Source organism: Trichosurus vulpecula, chromosome 5 (assembly GCF_011100635.1).
Source record: "Trichosurus vulpecula isolate mTriVul1 chromosome 5, mTriVul1.pri, whole genome shotgun sequence".
Classification (NCBI taxonomy): domain Eukaryota; kingdom Metazoa; phylum Chordata; class Mammalia; order Diprotodontia; family Phalangeridae; genus Trichosurus; species Trichosurus vulpecula.
In genome coordinates, this window is record NC_050577.1 from 119,028,679 (window position 1) to 119,050,539 (window position 21,861).

Here is a 21,861-nt window from a genome sequence, read left to right on the forward strand (position 1 = left end):
AAAACTCCTAGGAATATTGTCGCCAAATTCTGGAGCTCCCAGATCAAGGAGAAAATACTGTAAGCAGCCAGAAAGAAACAATTTGAATGTTGTGGAAACAATCAGAATAACACAAGATCTAGCAGCTTCGTCTACATTAAGGGATCAAAGGGCTTGGAATATGATATTCTGGAGGTCAATGGAGCTAGGATTAAAACCAAGAATCACCTACCCAGCAAAACTGAGTATGATGCTCCAAGGCAAAATATGGACTTTCAAGCTTTCTCAGTGAAAAGACCAGAACTGAATAGAAAATTTGGCTTTCAAACACAAGAATCAAGAGAAGCATAAAAAGGTAAACAAGAAAGAGAAATCATAAGGGACTTACTAAAATTGAACTGTTTTGTTTATATTCCTACATGGAAATATGATGTGTATAATTCATGAGACCTCAGTGTTAGGGTAGCTGAAGGGAGTGTGTGGGTGTGTGTGTGGGTGTGTATGTATGTATGTATAGAACAGGGCATAGGGTGAGTTGAAGAGTTGAATATGAAGGGATGATATCTAAAAAAAAATCATATTAAGGGATGAGAGAGGAATATATTGACAGAGGGAGAAAGGCAGAGATAGAATGGGGTAAATTATTTCACATAAAAGTTGCAAGAAAAAGCAGTTCTGTAGGATGGGAAGGGGCCAGGTGAGGGGGAATGAGTGAATCTTGCTCTCATCAGATTTGACTTGAGGAGGGAATAACATACACATTCAATTGGGTATCTTACCCCAGAGGAAAAAAGGAGGAAGGGGATAAAAAAGGGGGGACGATAGAAGGGAAGGCAGATGGGGGAGGAGGTAATCAAAAGCAAATACTTTTGGAAAGGGATATGGTCAAGGGAGAAAATTGAATAAAGGGGGATAGGATAGGAGGGAGCAAAATATAGTTAGTCTTTCACAACATGAGTATTGTGGAAGGGTTTTGCATAATGATACACATGTGGCCTATGTTGAATTGCTTGCCTTCTTAGGGAGGGTGGGTGGGGAGGGAAGAGGGGAGAGAATTTGGAACTCAAAGTTTTAATAGCAGATGTTCAAAAAAAAAAGTTTTTGCATGCAACTAGGAAATAAGATATACAGGCAATGGGGCATAGAAATCTGCCTTGCCTTACAAGAAAGTAAGGGAAAAGGGGATGGGGGGGGCAGTGGGGTGACAGAAGGGAGCGCTGACTGGGGAACGGGGCAATCAGAATATATGCCATCTTGGAGTGGGAGGGAAGGTAGAAATGGAGAGAAAATTTGTAATTCAAACTCTTGTGAAAATCAATGCTGAAAACTAAAAACATAAATAAATAATAATTAAAAAAAAAGAAAAGATGGACATGGAATGGAAAGACATGTTTTAGCACTTGTTATGGGTCTAACACTCTACTCCTGGTAGGGGATACAAATAGAACAGCAAGATAATCACTGTTTTCAAGGACCTCACATTCTGATTGTGGATTCAGCTTCAAGGCAGAATAAAATAAATACAATTTTTTAAAAAAAGAATGTGAGCTCTTTGAGAGCATGGACAGTTTTGTTGTTGTACTTGTATCCCAGGGCCTAGCTCAATGCTTGGCATATAGTATACACTTTATAAGTGCTTGTTGATTGATTGATTGAAGAAAAACGTTGACTATTTCTCACACACTCGAGTGCGCATGCGTGCGCACACACACACACATGCAGTAGTGTGTGCTGGAGTTAACTCCAGCTGACTCCTGAGTGCCAGTTATTAGATATTTAATGTAAGCATTTATATCTAATAAATTGGGAAACACTACAAAAAAAATAATTTTAGCTGATCTGGTAGGTGTAAAATGGTATCACCAGGTTGTTTTAATTTGTATTTTTCTAATCAATAATGATTTAGAACATTTTTGTATATGATCATAAATTGTTTTGATTTCTTCAGAAAACTGTCTGTTCATATCCTTTGACCATTTATCAATTGGGAGATGACTCACTTTCTTATAGATTTGACAAAGTGCTTTATGTATTGAGATATGAGACCTTTTTCTGAGAAACTGGCTATAAAATTATTTCCCCAATTAAACTATATTATAAGGCAGTAATTGTTAAAACTATCTGGTACTGGCTAAGAAATAGAAAGGTAGATCAGTGGAACAGAGTAGACATGAATATTGTAACATTGTATTTGACAAGTGTAAAGACTTAAGTTTTAGGGATAAGAATTCATTATTTGGTAAAATATTGTTGGGAAAACTGGAAAGCACTATGGGAGAAACTGGGCATAGACCAATTCTTATACCATATACCAACATGAGGTCAAAATGGATACATAATCTAGATATAGAGATATTGTAAGAGAATTTATAGAACGTGGAACATATTGCCTATCAGATTTATGGATAGCAGTTTATTAATAAAGAAGAGATAGAGAGCAGTTTGAGGTATAAAATGAATATTTTTGATTATGTTAAATTAAAAAGTTTTGTACAAATAAAAAAAATGTAGCCAAGATCAGAAGGGAAAGTAGAAAATAAAGAAGAGATAGAGAGCAGTTTGAGGTGTAAAATGAGTATTTTTGATTACATTAAATTAAAGTTTTGTACCAATAAAAAAATGTAGCCAAGATCAGAAGGGAAAGTAGAAAATTGGACCTGTCATTTCATAGGTACGGGCAACTCCCAGCAGGAGAGACATTCTGAACCTTTTCTCCAGCTTATCTAGTAGAACTTAGAGCGCTGAGGGTTGTCACTTTCCCAAGGGAACACAGTCTATAGGTGTCAGAGGTGGTTTTTAAATCCCAAGCTTTCCTCACTTCAAGGCCAGCTCTCTATCCATTATGCTGCTGTGCTAAGGAATTGAATTGGGGCACAAATCAGAAGTTTTGGATACTTTATTTCTTTTCCATCCTTTGTACTGTTATTGTGTAGTGACAGGCTGAGTTTTGCACTGGGTATGTATGAAATATGTAGAAGAGAGTCCCTGATGCATTTGGGTGTATTTTCTATAGAGGTCTTAAAGACAATCTTAGATAGGTTATAATCTGTACCCATACTGATGAAATTATGGATCAGTAGCAATTTTTCATCTTTCTGGGAATAGATAAGGGAGAAAAGTGGAGGGATAGATTTGAAAAGGAGTAAAGATTCTGATATATTTCATTATGAACTTTTATCTAGTGAGGACAGTTCTCATCTGAGGTAAATAGGTTATCATTTAAAAGTGAAGAGGGGTTTAGGTGATTTCAGGGCAGTTTAGAATTTTCTTGACAGTATAGGAGGAATGTGAAGGATAGTAGAAAAAAGATTAATCATGTGTATAGAGAGAGGAAATAATTTCTATATAATATTACTAGGAAAAATAGGATTTTGCAAGAAAAATAAGATCCACAGTTTTGTGCCAGCTCTGTCAGATTCCACTCATCAGGTGACCATGACAACCAGCTGTTTCTGCATGCCTCGTATTTTCAGTGCTATCTTATCCCAAATTATAGACTACTTTGTTTTTGTACACATGCTAACATGAATAGAAATCATTTAATGCTGTTTAGTGTGAGCATCAGGGAAGATTCTTCACTTACCAATTCTTTAGTTTTCTTAGCCACCATTACAGTTGCTCCAGTATGAGCTTTTTTTTTTTTAATTCTCTTCCCTAGAGGAGGATCTCAATCTTGGTCACTTGTTATGGGTCTAACCCCTGTGTGTGGGTCAAAAGACCACCGGCTCAAGTAAAAAAAAACAGAGGTGTCTCGGTTTCTCAAGGCAGAAAAAATAACTAGAAGCTTTATTTGATCAAGTCTCGAGAATTGGGCATCTCTCACTACCATGGCGGAGATAACAGTGAAGAGAGGCGAGGGGGAGAAGGCAAGCAGGGTGATACATACCCTTGTACAAACCTAAGAAATCCCACCCCAGAGGCTGGATCCCTGTCCCCATTTGCAGAGACGAGTGGCCTCACAGTCTCACCAGGAATAAGTTTTTACCCGACACAAGCACAGAAACTACAGAATTACAGAAACTTTAATGCTAAGATGGCCGTTTGTAAGTAGGCTAGGGGAGGGGGAGAGGGGAATATCATCTGGTTTCCCTGAAATCATATGATTTACAGGAAAATGAAATTTAGGCCTGGTGAGGTTCACATCCTAACTAAATTTGTACTGTCTCTATTTGAATATTGCCATGCATGAGTTATTCATAGGGAAGCTTTCACAATCTTGTATTCCATTCACAGCTGAGGTGACATCTATAAATCTAAAGAAGAAGGGGGAGAAAGACATTCCTAAAGGCTAAATAATCAGATTCCCACAGACTCCAATTTATCCCATTTCCCTTTTCTCTAAATATTGATTCTCAAACATTTTAGATATTCCCTATGAAGTCTTCACACTTTATTCTCTCACTACCTTGCACACCTATGTGACCTAGGACGTACCCCAACCACATGTATTTAGCTCTATAACCTCCTTTGAGACCCTTATGTAATACTCCATGATCCTAATTTCGGTTTTGACTTGAGGCAGTAAACTAATCTATATCAGTATTCTTCCCCTCATCTTTTCTTTCCTTGAAAGCTAGGAAGGAGGAAGGGAAGGGAGAATTACATGGCTCTTAAATTTGGGTGGCTTGTACCTAGATACAAAGCAGATTTCTTGAGTTCCTTCTCTAAAGCATAATTAGAGAGATAAAACTTAGGTGTTTGTTTTGGTTTTGAGTTTTTAGGGGTTTTAGGTTTTGGGGGTGGGGTGGGGAGAGGCACTAGTTAGAATATGAGGGCAAAATAACTGTAAAAAGAAAACAGGAGGAAGAAATCAAGAATCACAATCACATAGTCTGTAAGGACCTCAGATGAATCATTTGCTCCAAGAACCCCTTCTACTTTGCTCTTTCATTTGAAAGCTTTCAGTAAAGGAGAACTTAACAGTTCCCAAAGAAGTTCATTTCTTTTGTTAGAAAGTTTTCCCCTAAACCAAGTCTAAATCTGCTTTTCTTCAATTTTTGCCCATTGTTCTCTGCGCTGTGGGACCAAGCAGAACAAAGCTAATTACCTTTCTATCACTTTTTCTATCGGACAGAAAAACTGTCCAGTACTTGAAGATGTTCCCTCCTAAGTCTTCAGGCTAAACATTCTCTATGCCTTCATTTGATCCTTCCAGGGCATATTCTCTAGCCTACTCTCCATCTGAACAGGGAGTTCTCTCCTGACTTGTTAATATCTTTCTCAAAATGTGCCCAGTATAGCACGCAGTATTCCAGAATGGTTTGATCTGATTATATTATTTCTTTTACCTTCTCATTCTGATCATGATGCTTTTCATTGTAGCCTAGGATAACCTTTTTTTTTTTGCCTACCGTAGTATATTGTTGAATCATACTGTGCTTATAATACACTAAAATTTTCGGGGAGTGATTTTTGTCTAGACACATATCCCCCTCTTGTTACTAGGGAAGTTGATCATTTTGAACTCACTATAATACTTTACATTTGTCTCTGTTAAACTTTCATTCTACCCCTCGTTCAGCCTTATGAACATCTTTTGATATCCTTTCTCAGCCAGTATGTTAGCTGTCACCTCTGCATTGTATCATCTGCAAATATGACAAGATGCCTTCTATGTCTTGAAGTAATTGATGAAATGTTGATTAGCCTGGGCTGAAGAGAGATCCTTGGTATACTCCACATTTTCATGCATTCATCAGTGATTACTTTTTGTTCGGCCATTTATTCAGTCAGTTCCAAATTGTCATTGCACCCACACTTCTCCATTTTATCCACAAGGATAGCATTAGAGATTTTGTCAGTGAAGTAAGACCTATTCTACTTTTGAGTGAATGGTTATTCTTGCAATTAATATACTGTTCAGGTCTTCTGTTTGAAGGGTCCTAGAATGGAGGAAAGGTCTGAATAGCCTCAGGTTTGTATTTCTTCTTATATGGTCACAATGGAATATGTCCTTCAGGCCTACTTTTTAAACAAGACCTTTTCCTTCACAGTTTGTTTCTTGCCCTATCATCCTGCTTCTTTTTAGGGTATTTAAGATTGAATGAGATTTAAGATGATAAGAGCTTTGTATTTAGGAGGGATAGGAGAAACCTCCCAACACTCAGCATTTCTGTTTAGTCATGACTTTCAAATGGTATTTTAAAAAAATTTGTTGATACATTGTATTTTGACATGACATACACACACACAGTTCCCTTCAACAAAGTACTTTCTCTGAAAAATCTATTGATTAACACAAAAAGAAAATAGGATTCTAATCTTGATTGTCTGAGAGCCACAACTTCAAAACTTCAGACATGTTTTTGTAAGAGCAGTTAGATTTTTTTTTTCTGCTCTCCCTTTCTAAGGTACGCTAAGGTCGTCCTTTTAATCTCCTTTCTTTTCCATCATAGTCTGCATTATTCCTATCTTTCCAAATGAAATATGACAAAAAACTTTTAGCAAACATCTAATTAACAGTGTTGCTCTTTTCTTTCCATTATTGTAGCCAAACAAGATTTTTCAAAGGCTTCACTTTTGCTTCCCCTCTCCCTCCTATATTCTCAGTAGGTATGAGGCATACCCCTTCTCCTACTCGTATTAGAACAAGCTTAGGATTGCTCATTCATCCATCTATATATACCCACTGTTTTAGGACCAGGATTTAATTCTATATAGACCACTTAACCATCAATTAGATCTAAAACCTGACTACAGGGCCTTTTAAGTCATTTATTTCAGGTTAGACCATATGATGTATTTCATCTTTAAATGGCCCTGTTTCAACTGAATCACTAGTTAGAAACAGCCAGTTGAAACCTAAGTAGTTGACAGCATGGCCCTGTGCAATCTTTTTCTTGGGGACAAGTAGTGAATTTGCTCTATTTATAGAGAACAAATATGATACATGTGCATGTCTGTGTGATTATGGATATGCAAAGGTACTTGTTCCTTTAAGCCATTGGTTGGGGAGGGAATATCACATATTTTGGGTGTACAAATCTTGCTTCACAATTATAACAACTGATGTTTACGTGATGTTTTCCAGTGTCAATTAGTCAACAAAAATTAAGTGCTTACTATGTGCTAGGCATTGCGCTAAGTGCTGGAAATACAGATATAAGCAAAAAGAAAGGCCCTGCTTTCATGGAACTTACATTCCAACAGAGAAGACAACAAATAAAAGGAAGCTGAGGAGAGGAGGGAGGTGCTCTGGGGCATGATGGAAAAGTCCAGAGGAGTACAGGCTGGAGAGAAATGCAGATATGGCTGGCCTAGGCATTCTAGAAGAGGGCGCTTCAGAGGTGTGACTTTATGAATTCCGGGATCACTTCACATGCATTAACTCATTCAAACTTGGAATAAGGGTTGTAAACTTTGTAGTTTACATGTATTTTTGCCTAACATTGAGGGGCCATCTTAGTAACACAAAAGATCATGGGCTTAAAGCTGGAAGTACCTTAGAAATCATTCAGTCCAGTCCCCTCATTTTACAAATGAGAAAACTGAAGCACATATTGGGTAAGTGATTTGCCCAAGGTTATTATGGCAGTAAGTGGCAGAGCTAGCATTTGAACGGAGGTTATCTGGCTCCAAATTCAGCATTCTTTTCATTACCACACTGTCCATTTATTTCTGTACTACTGCCAGAAACGTGCCTGTCATGTGAAGAGACAAGATCTCAGGGAAAGTACATTGCTTTTGCCTATGAGCATTTTGTGTTTGTTTTTATTATTATTTTCTTTATCAGTGATATACATATCCCTTAGTTACCAGAAGGAAAGGTGACCAACTGGATAAGGGCCAATTTTTTTTGTGTGTATGGAAATTATGTAGTATAAAAATGCTTTGTTAGTTAGATTTTTTTCTTAGTTGACCTTATGTCTTAAACACCAGATGAATGCTTCCTAGGCTGCTTTGACACAAATGAGAACTTGCAAATCTCATCTAGCAGCTTTTTCCCCTCAGGCATAAGAACTCCTCAGAGATAAAAATCTCCAACCTTTCAGGGAATGGTGTATCACACATTTCCTTTGACTCACCCAGAAATTGCTTTGACTCTTTGTAGAAATTTTTCCTAGTAGAGCGCAAGATGACAGAAGAAAAAGCAATTGACAGTCTTCAGTAAAGGGCAGATAAAAGTTCTAACTCTGATTATTGAGCTCTGGCCTCATTGTAGTCTATTTAACCATGCAGAAAGTTTCAAGATGTTTTGAATTTTTATTTTTTTAAAGAAACTATTTCTTATCTTCTGTGTCTCCCCGCCTCATCCCCAGTTGTGTATATAGGCGCCCAGGACAGGTAGCTAACCTTTTAAATTTTCTTTCTTTCTTTTTTTTTTTGCTTACAACATTTTAATTGATGTTCTGAGACAAGCGTGTATAACTGGGGATAACCAAACATGATGGAAATACAAATTCTTCATTATTTTCCTTTCACAATGTGGCTCTTTGTGCAACCAGTACAAAATATTTCATTTGTCATAAGATGCTGAAACCCAATCTCAGACACCTCTGGAGACAACTTGAAGACTAGACCAAACTGTATAATGGCAGCCCGCTATGAGATGGGATTGCTGCCTACAAAGAGATTCAGTAATTGATGGGTCACAAAGTTCAATGCTTTCTCTGGTTAAAAAAAAAATCTCCAAAAATATCAGGATAGGTACAAATGCTCAGGTCCTCTGCTCATTTCCTGTAATACACTCAAGTGCTGGGAGTTTTCAGAATTCCTGATCTCTTATCAATCTTGACTCAGATTTATTGTTATGCTTGCCAGGGTTTATCCAACATCTTTAACCGGAGTCTTCCAACCATTAGGAGACTGGCACCAGCAATTAAGCCTGCTGGCATGAACTTTCCAGAGTTGTAGAATCTCATTCCCATGATGCCAGTCAGAGTTCCAGATGCAGCTAGGGAAACTCAAATGTTCTTGGGGTCTTGAGATACCTGAGAAGCTCTCAGGCTTGCTAGACCACTGAAGAGAAGACCAGCAGCCAAGGGTGGCACACTTCCTGCTTTTTCATAGATAATTATTCCGCCAGATGAAACCAATGCTGCATAGCCAAAGCCAGTCCAGTCTAGAGCCATCCTTAATAGAGTGTGCTGGAGTGGAAGGCGTGGGCAGAGCTGAAGGCGCTCACTGTTCATGGTAATAGAGCCTTGTTTTCTTAATTTGGAAGTCTAATATGTTCTTTTGCCCCTGAGCTTATTTGAACTTTTGTCAGATCTGTTGAAAGGAATTAAGGTCTTTGTTTTTTTTGATTAGCACTAATAGTAACCTGACATATCATATTCAGTATCTCTGTATTTGTTTACCAAGATTCTTTTTCTTCTGCTCAGCTTGCTTTAGCAATAGCAGACCTGGCCCTGCAGATGCCTTCCTGGAAAGGCTGTGTGCAGACCCTGGTAGAAAAGTAAGTAACTTTTATTTAAAAAGGTTTACTTATATTCGTTTATAATGTGAATTTATTAAAATCTAATATTTTTATAATCTAAATAGAGATGTTTACTAATAATGCCTAGAGATTTTGTTTTTTGCTATTCTAGAGAAAAAGAACAGTAGTTAATTTTGTAGACATTTCTTTGACAAATGTAAAAGGAGGCAGATATACTTTTTTGTCCTTTTTTGAGCTTAAGGGGATCAGTTTTGTTATTTATTTCTTTATCCATTGTCCAAAGGCCTTGGCTCAGTTTCTGGCAGAGGAGGACTAATTGAGGCTTCCTTAAACTTTCTTGTTCTTTATTTCTGTCAGGGCTAGGTGGTATTCCTTATTTGCTGCCAGAATTTTCCATGTTGCCTTGTGGATTACTCCCACTAAATGGCACATAAGCAGTTCTATAAATTACTAAACTATTGCAGCTTTATTATTGGGGAAGTTTTGATTTTTGATTGAGAATATTATTTTGTGGTTGAATGGCTGCTATTCATATAATATGCATTTTTAGGTGGAAATTTCCTTTATATTGCAGATGGATAATATTCTTCCAAAAGAAACAGAGTCTGCTATTTTGAAGAACCTTAAGTGATAATAAAACATTAAGCATCCAATCCTGAATAACCAGAGATTTGTTTCCTTAATATTTGGCCAAACTTTTTTTCCTAAAAACTAGAGCATGTCCTTTTTAACTTAAATTTATAGTGGCTATTAAAGCCTTTATAACTAGAGGTATCTTGATAGCTTTTTAAATTTCATTTATTTTGTTGTATATTTTCTGTCCCTTTTTTTTTCCTGGCTTATTTTCTTCTTTTTCCCCCAAGATATAGCAATGATGTAACTTCTTTGCCTTTTCTGCTGGAGATCCTTACGGTATTACCTGAAGAGGTACATAGCAGGTCGTTAAGAATTGGAGCTAATCGTCGCACAGAGATTATAGAAGACTTGGCTTACTACTCAAGCACGGTAGTTTCTCTGCTGGTAAGTAGCTTTGAGATGCTTACCTGCTTTCTAAGATGTTGACTTTCTTTCCCTCTGGTATCCTGGAAAGCCCCACCCTGCTTTCCCATATAGTGTTTTATATTTATAGATTCTTTTACGGACTTTATCTCGTTTGATCTTCTGAAAAAATATTTTGCTGCTATATTTTTTTAGTCCTACTATTGTTTCTCTTAAATCCCAAATCTCCACCTCCACCTCCATTAATAGTTTCTGTTTTCTGTAACAAAAACAACAAAAATTAAGCAAAATTGATACAGCAGCCTCATTCCGCTAACAGTACTCATTTTTCTGCGTCTGTGGTCAACCTCTACATTAGCACTCTGGAACCAGCACTGATCATTGCATATCATCTGAATTAGGTCCCGTAATGGGTTTTTTGTTTGTTGTTGCCATCGTGCACATTGTCTTCTGGATTCTTTTTGCTTTGCATTCTCTCAGTTCATAGAAGTCTTCTCATGTTTATTCAGCAGCATTTATTAAGAGGCCGATATGGGTCAAGCTCTGGAGAGAATAGGCAAAAATAAAGCAGGCCCTGTTCTCAAGGTACTTGCATTATTTTAGGGTAGACAGCATGTATACAGAAAAGTAAATGCAACATAGAGAAGTGGATTCAAAGTAATTTTCAGGGAGGAGGCACTAGGAACGGTAGAGGGAATTAGGATAGACTTCTAAATAAGCCTTAGAACTAGGGAACAACCCTAATTTCTAGCTTTAAGGTTGGTACACCCTAAATCTTATGGAGTGCCGGGATTCTTGGGGCTTTTTGGCAATGGTTTTAGCATACCAGCAAAGCTAAACCCACAAAATAACTACATTGTTTCTCTGTAGCAGGGGTTCTCTACTTATTTTTTGGTGTCATGGATGCTTTTGGCAGTGTGGTGAAGCTTATGGACCTCTTCTAAGAATAGTGTTTTATTTTGTTTTGTTTCGTTTTTTGCCGGGGGAAGGCAGGGTAATTGGGGTTAAGTGACTTGCCCGAGGTCACACAGCTAATAAGTGTGGCAAGTGTCTGAGGCTGGATTTGAACTCGGGTCCTCCTGACTCCAGGGCTGGTGCTCTACTCACTGTGCCACCTAGCTGTCCCTAAGAATAGTGTTTTTAAATACTTAAATACATAGGATTAGAAAGGAAATGAATAACATTGAAATGAAAAATTATTTAAAAAAATAAGTTTGTAGACCCCATGTTAAAACCCTCTGTGCTAGAAAGAGGGGTATTTTATGGGGACCATCATAACCTAGGCTATAGGAATATTCTTAGCCCTGAATTGAACTTTTTTTTTATAATTAAGATTTTTTATTTTTAGTTTACAACACTCAGTTCCACATAATTTTGAGTTCATATATTCTGATTGCCCTGTTACCTAGTCAGTCCTCCCTTCTGTCACCCCACTCCCCCCGCCCCCAATCCCCTTTTCTCTTAACTTTCTTGTAGGGCAAGATAGATGTCTATGCCCCATTGCCTGTATATCTTATTTCCCAGTTGCATGCAAAAGCAACTGTTTTTTTTAACATCTGCTTTTAAAACTTTGAGTTCCAAATTCTTTCCCCTCTTCCCTCCCCACCCACCCTCCCTAAGAAGGCAAGCAATTCAACATAGGCCACACATGTATCATTATGCAAAACCCTTCCACAGTACTCATGTTGCAAAAGACTAACTTTATTTTGCTCCCTCCTATCCTATCCCCCTTTATTCAGTTTTCTCCCTTGACCATGTCCCTTTTCAAAAGTATTTGCTTCTGATTACCTCCTCCCCCATCTGCCTTCCCTTCTATCGTCCCCCCTTTTTTATCCCCTTCCTCTTTTTTTCCTGTGGGGTAAAATACCCAATTGAGTGTGTATGTTATTCCCTCCTCAAGTCAAATCTGATGAGAGCAAGATTCACTCATTCCCCCTCACCTGGCCCCTTCCCATCCTACAGAACTGCTTTTTCTTGCAACTTTTATGTGAAATAATTTACCCCATTCTATCTCTGCCTTTCTCCCTCTGTCAATATATTCCTCTCTCATCCCTTAATTTGATTTTTTTTTTTTAGATATCATCCCTGCATATTCAACTCACCCTGTGCCCTCTGTGTGTGTGTGTGTGTGTGTGTGTGTGTGTGTATGTGTATGTGTATGTATATGTGTATGTGTATATATATATATATGTATATACATGTATGTGTATATTCCCTTCAGCTACCCTAGTACTAAGGTCTCGTGAATTATACACTCCTTTCACTCTATCCCAGCAGTCTTTCCCACTAACCTTCTCTGTTGTCTTTGGTGTTTGTGGGTTGAGAAGTCTGGTAACTGCCACAGCTCCCTGATTCAGGGCGCTAGGGCCTGTTCCTCCTGGGTCCAGGTCTGGTTGGTCCTGGTGTGGCCCTTGCTGGGCCCTGCTCCGCTCCGCTCCCAGCTCTGTGTGATAGACCCTTCCCAGCGACCATCCAGGCTGTCCTGGGCTGGAGCCCTGCTTCCATCCGCTATTTCATGGGTTCTGCAGTTCTAGAATTTGTTCAGAGCCATTTTTTATAGGTGTTTAGAGGGACCTGGGGAACAGCTTAAGTGAGTCCCTGCTTTCCAGCTGCCATCTTGGCTCCACCCCCTCCTGAATTGAACTTTTTAATGTAGGATAAATTGAAATATCTAGTCAGTAGTTAGTAAATATTTATGTTTTTGTATGTATGTAAATGTATAAGACATTTATATTTAATATTTATGCTCACTGTGTGCTAGGTACTATGCTAAGTATTGGGGATACAGTTAATACAAAGAAAGGCAGTCCCTGCCCTCAATGAGCATACAGTCTAATGTGGCAAGACAACACAAAAGGAAGCTTGAAAGCTTGGGCCAGGTGGAGTGGGTAGGAGAAGATATTAGAGGGGAAGGAGCATGAGGGTGAAGTCCCAAAATAGTATACCTGTGTGAGAAACGAGGTGTCCAAGTTAAATGGAGGTTTGGAGGTGCCAGAGCAGCTAGATTCCTCAGTGGATAGAGCACTGGGCCTGGAGTCAGGAAGACCTGAGGTCAGATACATCCTCAATACTCACTAGCTGTGAATGTAAGTTCCTTGAAAGTTGGGACTTTTTTTATATTTGTATTCCAGTAATTTTTTTTAAAGCCTCAAAACACTGGCTGTGTGACCCTGAGTGAGTCACTTAACCCTGTTTGCCCCAGTTTCCTCATCTGTAACATGAGCTGGAGAAGGAAATGAAGAACCATTCCAGTATCTTTGCCAAGACAACCCCATATGGGGTCACAAAGAGTCAGACTCTACTGAACAGCAAGGCCTGTTGACCTATAGGTTCCATTCTAGTTTTATTAAGCAAGTGATTCCCATGGAACTTTTTACTTTAGAATGTGTTATATTGGTTTTTGCAGAGACATTTCTTTTTTAGGTCCTCATTGCTAAGTTCATGCTTCTTTGTTTATGATTTAGTTTTGTTTCTTTAGGGATTTATATTACTGTTTCTTAAGAGCAGCAATAATTAGAATGATTTCAATGAGAGCATTAAGAAGTTGTATGGTAAAAGAAGGTGCCTTTAGTACTTTTCTGTCTCTAATATCCTTGAGTTATTCTTATGGGGAAGCTGGCGTATGGAAGGAGATTGATAGATTTGGCATCAGAAGTCTATTCCAAATCAAAGCACTGTTTTGGAAAGGCCTGCATCTGGATGTGTTTAAGGTGGCTGTTTTAAAAATTCCATTACATTATTTAAACTAAATATTGAGGGGTGATCCAAATGATACTGGAGTATATACAATAAGCATAGTTTACATTTTAGGAGTGATTTTCAAGGAGTTTTTCTTTATGTTTTGCTACTTTGTGTTGCTTTTATAGACATACCATATAGATAAAATAGATTTCCAATGGTGTATAATAGAACTGTGGTTCCATCAGTAGTTTATTTTGTAGAACCTGGAAGTAAATGCCGACACCAAGCTATATTTGGTTCTAATATCTGGTCAGAGAAACCTTTTTAAATTTTCTTTCTTTAGTGGCCTCTTATCACTCTTTTACAAAATTTATTAACTCTTCTCCATCTCTTTGTTTCTCTTCATTAACTGATTTCTGTTGCCAAGGTTTTGCCATAATTTTCAAATCTTAAGACCAAAGAATTTAAAACTTATAAAAGACCTACAAGTTATGACTGTGTATTATATCATGTTGATTGGTTTGGTCAATGGTACTCTTATGGTTGCCTTTGAAGTCCTATTTCATAATTAATTAGGCTTCATTATAAGATTATTTTCTGTAAAATTTGAAACCATATTTGAAAAAAGGAAGCATTTCATTGTTTTTTATGTGTATGTGTATGTATATAGGTATACATATTAAAAAATGTATCTGTAATGCACCCAAGAATATCCACGCGTATCTTTTCAAGTGTTTATACATTACAGTCCTGTTGCTTTTCAGGATATTTATAATCCTTTCCTCACAAAACTTTTCAGATTCTTAAATCAGATTTCATATTTTAGTATTTGTCTTTGACTCTTCCCTTACCTTTACTTTTATATTTAGTTGTTTTGCTGTTGATTCCTTCTGAAGTATTTCTCATATCCATACTTTTCCATGCGTCCTAACACTGCCCTTGTAAAGAGCCACATTGCCATCCACTCTGGCTATTGTTATAATTTTCTGGGAAGCCTTTTCACTGCTGCTCTCTGCTGCCTTTCTTTTATACTTCTGCCAAAAGATTCTTAATTCATAGATAGGATTGTGTCATTCATAAGCTCAGACATTTTCAGTAGTTCCTTATCACCTCCCTGGTGCAAGCCCCTTTTGTTCTGGCATGTGAATCCTTCCCAGATCCAGTGCCACCCTTATCTCATATTACTCCCCTCCACATGGACTGTTTCGTTCAAATTTACTATCTGATCTTATCTCCTGAAACATATCCTTTACTGTCTTTCCTCCTGCCTTTCCTTGTGCTTTTCAGTTCAGTTCGACAGATATTTGTTTAGTATTTAGTGTCTGTGTACAAGGGACTAAATAAATGGTACTTGGGATACAAAGACAAAATTGAAGTAGTCCTTCATTCCAAGGAGCTTCTATTTTAGGAGAGATGGGGAACTAACCACTAGAGGAGTCAGAACAAAGGTACCTGCAGATAACACTGTACCTGAGCTGAGCCTCAGGGGATACTAGTGATTCTAAGAGGTGGGGGCTGGAGGTTGGGTACAGGTTGTATAAAGGCATCTTTGAGATGGAAGGCTAAGTTTAGAAATGGGTATAGGCCAATTTGGCTGGAACACAGAGTTCACAAAGGCAAGTAATACAAAATGTCTGGAAGGGAAGGTGCAGGACCGTATTATGGAAAGGTTTAAATAATGGCAGACTGAGAAGTTTACATTTCATTCTATAGACAATAGAAGTCACTAAAGGTCTTTGAAAAAAGGGACTTAACATGTCAGACTTTTCTTTTAGGTATATTGATTTGGCTGCTTGTAGAAGAGATGATTTAGAGAAGGGAAAGACTTGAATAAGGAAACCAGTTAGGCTCTGTCCATAGTAGGTATGAGGTAATAAAAGTGTCAATCAGGGTAATGTCCCTGTGGGAAGAGAGAGATGGACAACCAATAACACTTGGCAGCTGATTAGATATAGGCAGGATGGAGGGAGAGTGAAAAGTCTAGGGTAACTAAGGTTGTGAACTGGAAGGATGTGGTTTATTAGAAAAAAAGAGAAAAGTTTAGATCAAGATGGGGTAGGGGGAACATAATAAGTTATGTTTTGAATCTGTTGCATTTGAAATTCTAATAAAATATCCAGGTAAAGATGTTCAGTGTGTGGTTGTCAAACTGGAATTCTAGCATGGGGCAGATTTTTTTTTCTATTAGATTTTTTTCAGTTTTTATTTTTTTCAATTATATGTAAAAACAATTTTTAAAATTAATTTTTAAAAATTTTGAGTTCCAAATTCTTTCCCTCCATCCGTCTCCTCCCCTCTAATTGAGAAGGAAAGCGGTTTGATAGAGGTTGTACATTGTGCCATCATGCAAACTATAATTAAGAATGACCAATAAGATAGGTAGAAGGAGAATGTGAAGAGAACAGAGAGGTAGAAGGAGAATGTGAAGAGAACAGTGTCACAAAAACCCCAAGGAAGAAAGAGTATCCTAGAAAAGAGTGATTGTCAGAGTATAAAACACTGAAGAGAGGTTAAGAATAATAAGGACTGAGAAAAGGCCATTGAATTTAGTAGTTCAGATATTGGTGATAATCTTTTTTTTTTTTTTGTATATAGGATAGCTATTTATTTCTTTGACATAAAAGAAATATTAAGCATAAAAGACAGGGAAAAAAACCTTCCACTTAGAGAAAAAAAAGTAGTAGCAGTTAATAATATAAGTACTCTTGCTTTCTCCTGGGAGTCTGAGACCTAAAATCATCAAAACAAACCATTTTGCAGAACTGCTGAATAGATATTTTATATTGGTGATAATCTTGGAAAGAACAGCTTGTCAAAGTGTTCATATTGGAAGCCCTGTTGCAAGAGATTGAGGAGTGGGAGGTGAGGAAATGGGAGAACGACTGGATAGCCCTTTCTGGGAATTTAGCTCTGAAAGAGCAAAGTAGTATATACAATGACAGTTCGAATGGTATGGTAGGATCAATTAACAATTAATTTAGAATATTTGGAGGCCACAGGAAAGGAACCAGTCGATAAAGAGAGATTGTAGGTGAGAGAGACGGGAGATGGTGAGAGGGGCTGGTAAGCTCAGAAGATTTGGGGTGCAGGGGAGGGGGATGGCATCAAGCAAAGTCAGTCAGTGTACTATGTCCATTGCTAAGTGTTGAGGACACAGAGAAAGGCAGAAAACAGTCTCTGCTACCAAGGAGCTCATGGTCTAAATGGGACTGAAGATTGTAAACAGGCTAGTTATTTACAGGATAAATTGGAGATAATCAGCAAGGGGAAGTCACCAGAATTAAGGGGGATCAGGGAAAGCTTCCTGTTGAAGGTGAGATTTTAATTGAGACTTGAAGGGAGCCAGAGAAGTCAGGAGGTGGAGATGAGGAAGAATAGCATTCTAGGCATGGAGGTGTACAGCTAATGAAAGTGCTCAGAGTCAGGAGATAGAGTGTCTTCAAGGTACCGCAGGGAGTCCAGTGTCACTGGGCACTAGAGTTTGGGTGTGGGGTAGGGTATAAGAATATTGAAAAGGCATGTGAGGGTGGTGGTTATGAAGGGCTTTGAACGCCAGCTAGGATGAGTTTGGGGGTAGGGGGAGTGGTTGGTTTGACATGATTAAACTTGAGCTTTAAAAAAATTATTTTGACAGCTGAGTAGATGATGGACTAGAGTGGGGAACAACTTCAGTCAGGGTTGCGGTAGTCTAGATACGAGATGATAAAGGCTTTCATCAGAGTGGTAGCAGTGTCACAGGAGAGAATAGGTCTCTTAAGATGTCAACAAAGGTAAAATTGACAGATCTTGGCAACTGGATATTGGAGGTAAGAGAGAGTGAGAAGTTGAGGATGACACCTAGGTTGCAAGATTGGGTTTCAGGGGGAAGATGTAAAAGTAATAATTTGGAGGGGGAAAGTGTTTGGGGGGAAAGATAACAAGTTCAGTTTTAGACATGTTGAGTTTAAAATGTGTATGGGACGTTCAGTTTGAGAAACCTGACAGGCAGTTGGAGATTTGAGGCTAGAGGTCAGCAGGGCTGGATGAGTAGATTTGAGAAGCAGCAGCAGAGAGATGATAATTGAATCCATGGGAGCTGATGAGGTCACCAAGTGAAATAGTATAAAGCTAGAAGAGAAGAGGGCCCAGGGCAGGCTGGGCTGAAATAGAGGAGTTTAGCCTGCGCCAGAAGGGCCACCTTTTTTTTCCACAGGCTGGAATAAATTCCCTTTGTATGAAATGTTCTCTTTCTTGTTTTATTGAATTTTTCTATGCATCCTTTTAAGCTTCCCCTATAAAATATTCCCTAGTCCTTGTGGCCAATAATGGTCTTCACTCCCATCTCACATAGAATCATTTTGCAGTTCTCTATACTTAGATAGTATTACATATTTGGTTATCTTTTAGAGTTTAGATTTTAGATTTTAAACTCCATGAGGATTGGGACTTTGATTTACCTAAACTTTATATTTCTTCCAGCCCCTCATATTATGCTGTACATACAATAAGTGCTTAATATTGCATCACTTGCTGAATTTTTGATCCTTCTTGAGTCATGTCATTTAAAAAAAATTTAATTTATTTTTAGTTTTCAACATTCACTTCCATAAGATTTTGAGTTTTAAATTTTCTCCTCTTCCCTCTCCTTCCCCCTCCCTAAGACAGCATGCAATCTGATATAGGCCCTACTTATACTCTAATGTATTCATATTAAACATATTGTCACATTAGTCACGGTGTAAAGAAGAATTAGGACTGATGGGAGGAATCATGAGAAAGAAGAAACAAAGCAACAAAAGAAAAGGCGAGCAAATAGTCTGCTTTCCTCTGCATTCAGACTACAGAGTTCTTTCTCTGGATGTGGGTAGTGCTTTTCATCATGAGTCTTTTGGAGTTGTCTTAGATCCTTGCCTTGCTGAGAAGAGCTAAGTCAGTCATCGCAAAGTTAGTCATGGCACAATGTGGCTGTTACCGTGTACAGCGTTCTCCTCGTTCTGCTCATTCCACTCTTGAGTTGTATCTTGTCGTACCCTCCTCATAACCATGTAGCACTGATCATGCCTTTAGTATAATACATGGCAGTTTGATAGGCAGATTGTATTGTGGAAAGAGGACCAAATTGTGATGAAAAAGACCTGAATTCAGCTGCCATTAAATATTTGTGTGACCTGAGGCAAATCACTAAACCTCTCTGAGGCTCAGTTTTCACATTTATAAAAATTGGAATAATAATAATACCTATTTACAGTCTTATTGTGGGGAAAGCACTTTCTAGAACTTACTGCATTATAGAAATGTGATTATTTTTAGAAATAGTAATAGAAATATAATTATTTTTAAAAGTCATCTAGCCAGTACAGCCCATCATTTACACTGTTCTTTGTTTATAAGACCCTTTTTCTTGGTGGGGTTGCATGACAAATTGCTACCTGTCACTAAGGGGGCTTATTTTGGTTAACTTGGGACTATTTGGTTAACTTGGATTTTCCTTTCTTCCTTTTATGTCAGGGTTTCTTAACCTTTTTTTTTTCTGTCATATCCTTTTGGCAGTTTCTTACCTGGTCCTAAATTGTTTTGGCAATTACAGCTTTGTCGTATAGTTGGAAATCTGGTACTGCTAGTTCCCCTTCAGGGCTTCACATTGTTTTCATTGATTCCCTTGATATTCTTAAGGAATCTTTGCTTTTTCCAGATGATTTTTGTTACTTACTTATTCTGTCTCTGTAATGTAATTCTTTGGTAGTTTGATTTGTATGGCATTGATTAAATTAAATAATGGAGGTAGATAGTATTGTTATTTTTATCCTGTTGACTTGGCCCACTCTGTGAGCAGTTAATATTTCTTCAGTTATTTATATCTGTCTTTATTATTTGTGTGAAGAGTGTGTTGTAATTGTGTTTGTATAGTTTCTTGTGTATGTCTTAGTAGGTAGACACCTGGTATTTCATACTATTTGTAGTTTTTTAAATGGAATTTCTCTTTATCTCTTCCACCTGGGTTTTATTTAGAATATGCAAAATGCTGATCATTTCTGCTGGTTTATTTTATATCCTGCAGCTTTGCTGAAGTTGTTAATCATTTTTATTAGTTTTTTAGTTGACTCCAGGGTTTTCTAAGTAAAGCATTACATCATCTACAAGAAGTGATAATTTTGTTTCCTCATCTATATTCCTTTATTTCTTTTTCTTATCTTTTTGCTGTAGCCAGCATTTCTAGTACAACATTGAATAGTAATGGTGATAATAGACTTCCTTGCTTCACCTCTGATCTTAATGGAAAGGCTTCTATCTCCATTACAAATAATGCTGGCTTTTGGTTTTAGCTAAATCCTACTTAATCACATTTATTCTTGTGCTTTTTAGTGTTTTTAACAGGAATAGAGGTGTACTAGGGAGCTAAGGCAAAAATGCTTCTCACTCTGCCATTTTGACTCCACCTCCCATACTAATAATGTTTTTAAATAATTGAATGAAATGCTAAATTTCATTTAAAGGTTCAAGAGTAAAAAAATATAATTCTTGGATCTGCTGAAACCTGTTCATTGATCCCAGGTTCAGATCCTTTGCTTCATATTGTTCCTAGGTGGAATCTCTTGGCTTTTTACCTTTTTTTTTTTAGGTGATTAAAAAAAGTCCTAAGATTCAGTTAATGATCTTTTTGATGCTAACCCACATTTCAGTAGCGACCAAAGACCTCATTGAAATTTGTCTTACTGGTCGTTTTTTATGTACTTTTACAGCTTTTCTCCAGCAGTCCTTAAAGCCTTATTTTAAAAATAAAGTTGTTTTGGGTAATGAAATTTTGTTGATAAAATTTTTCAGAGAGAAACTGAAAGCTGATATTACTTTGGGAGTTTAAGAGTGTTGCTGGTTTATTTAATGAGATTCAGTCTGTTTAAAAGGCCTGCCTTTAGATGGGGAAAATAAGAACCTTGTCCATTAATGCCCAACAGTTGGTATATATGTTATCATTCCAGCTTGAAGGCTTGATACCTTAATAAAATTGAAGTGTCATTATTTATTACATGAACCTTTCCTTTTGGTCTGGTTGCTTTAAAAAAATGTACCTTCTCAGTTTTGTAGCTCTGAGGATCTCATGTTCCAGAAGTGTAAAAACCATGTGGGACTCATAAAAATAACATTTAAACCAAGATCCCAAAAGGCTATAATAATATGTAAGCTGAAAAAGAATTTTCAATTACTTCTCTTCATGGTGTAGAAACAGCTACACCCTATCATTTTCATCTTCTGATAATAGCGTGTACCTTTTATCAAAACTTTATTTAGGTGTATGTATCACTTCCCTCAAACACATTAATCGTGTAGTCAGTTCTTTTTAAAAATTGTTTTGAATTTAAGTATTTGCAGGTTGCTAATCTCAGCCAGTTTTCACTCAGAATAATGGGACAAGAGTTAAAGAAGCAGGAAATCAAGTTTTAATTCACCTTGGCAAATTTTATTTAGCACCTGATATAGGTTTTGGAGATATGGAGACAAACATGAAACACTTATCTACCTAAGAGAGCTTACATTCTTTTGAAAAGATATACAGATAAATATAAGGTAATTTGAGAAGGGGAAAGATTACTGGAGTGATCCGTGAAGTCTTTATGAGAAGTTGGCACCTGAGCTAAACCTTCATTGGATCTGTAATCACACATTTAGGATGTGAGGACAAAAATAGCTCCTAACCTCAAGGAGCTTACATTTTATCAGTGGAAATAATAGAAGTAAATACAAAATATATACAAAGTAAATGCAAGGTAATTTTGGTGGTGAGGAGAAGCAGTAGCAAATTGGAGATTAGGCAAGACCCCTTGTAGATGCCAAGGCTTGAGCTGAGC

At 37.5% G+C, this 21,861-nt stretch overlaps 1 protein-coding gene across 2 annotated transcripts in view; it reads left to right on the top strand.

The window, feature by feature from the left end:
• Nucleotides 1-21,861, top strand: part of TNPO3 (transportin 3) — a 111,821-nt gene that overhangs the window by 31,391 nt on the left and 58,569 nt on the right. For both annotated transcript variants that reach the window (XM_036758571.1, XM_036758572.1), the window contains exons 3-4: nucleotides 9,303-9,376; nucleotides 10,222-10,378. In XM_036758571.1, coding sequence (XP_036614466.1) covers nucleotides 9,303-9,376; nucleotides 10,222-10,378 — 231 coding nt within the window. The remainder of the gene's footprint in view (nucleotides 1-9,302; nucleotides 9,377-10,221; nucleotides 10,379-21,861) is intronic.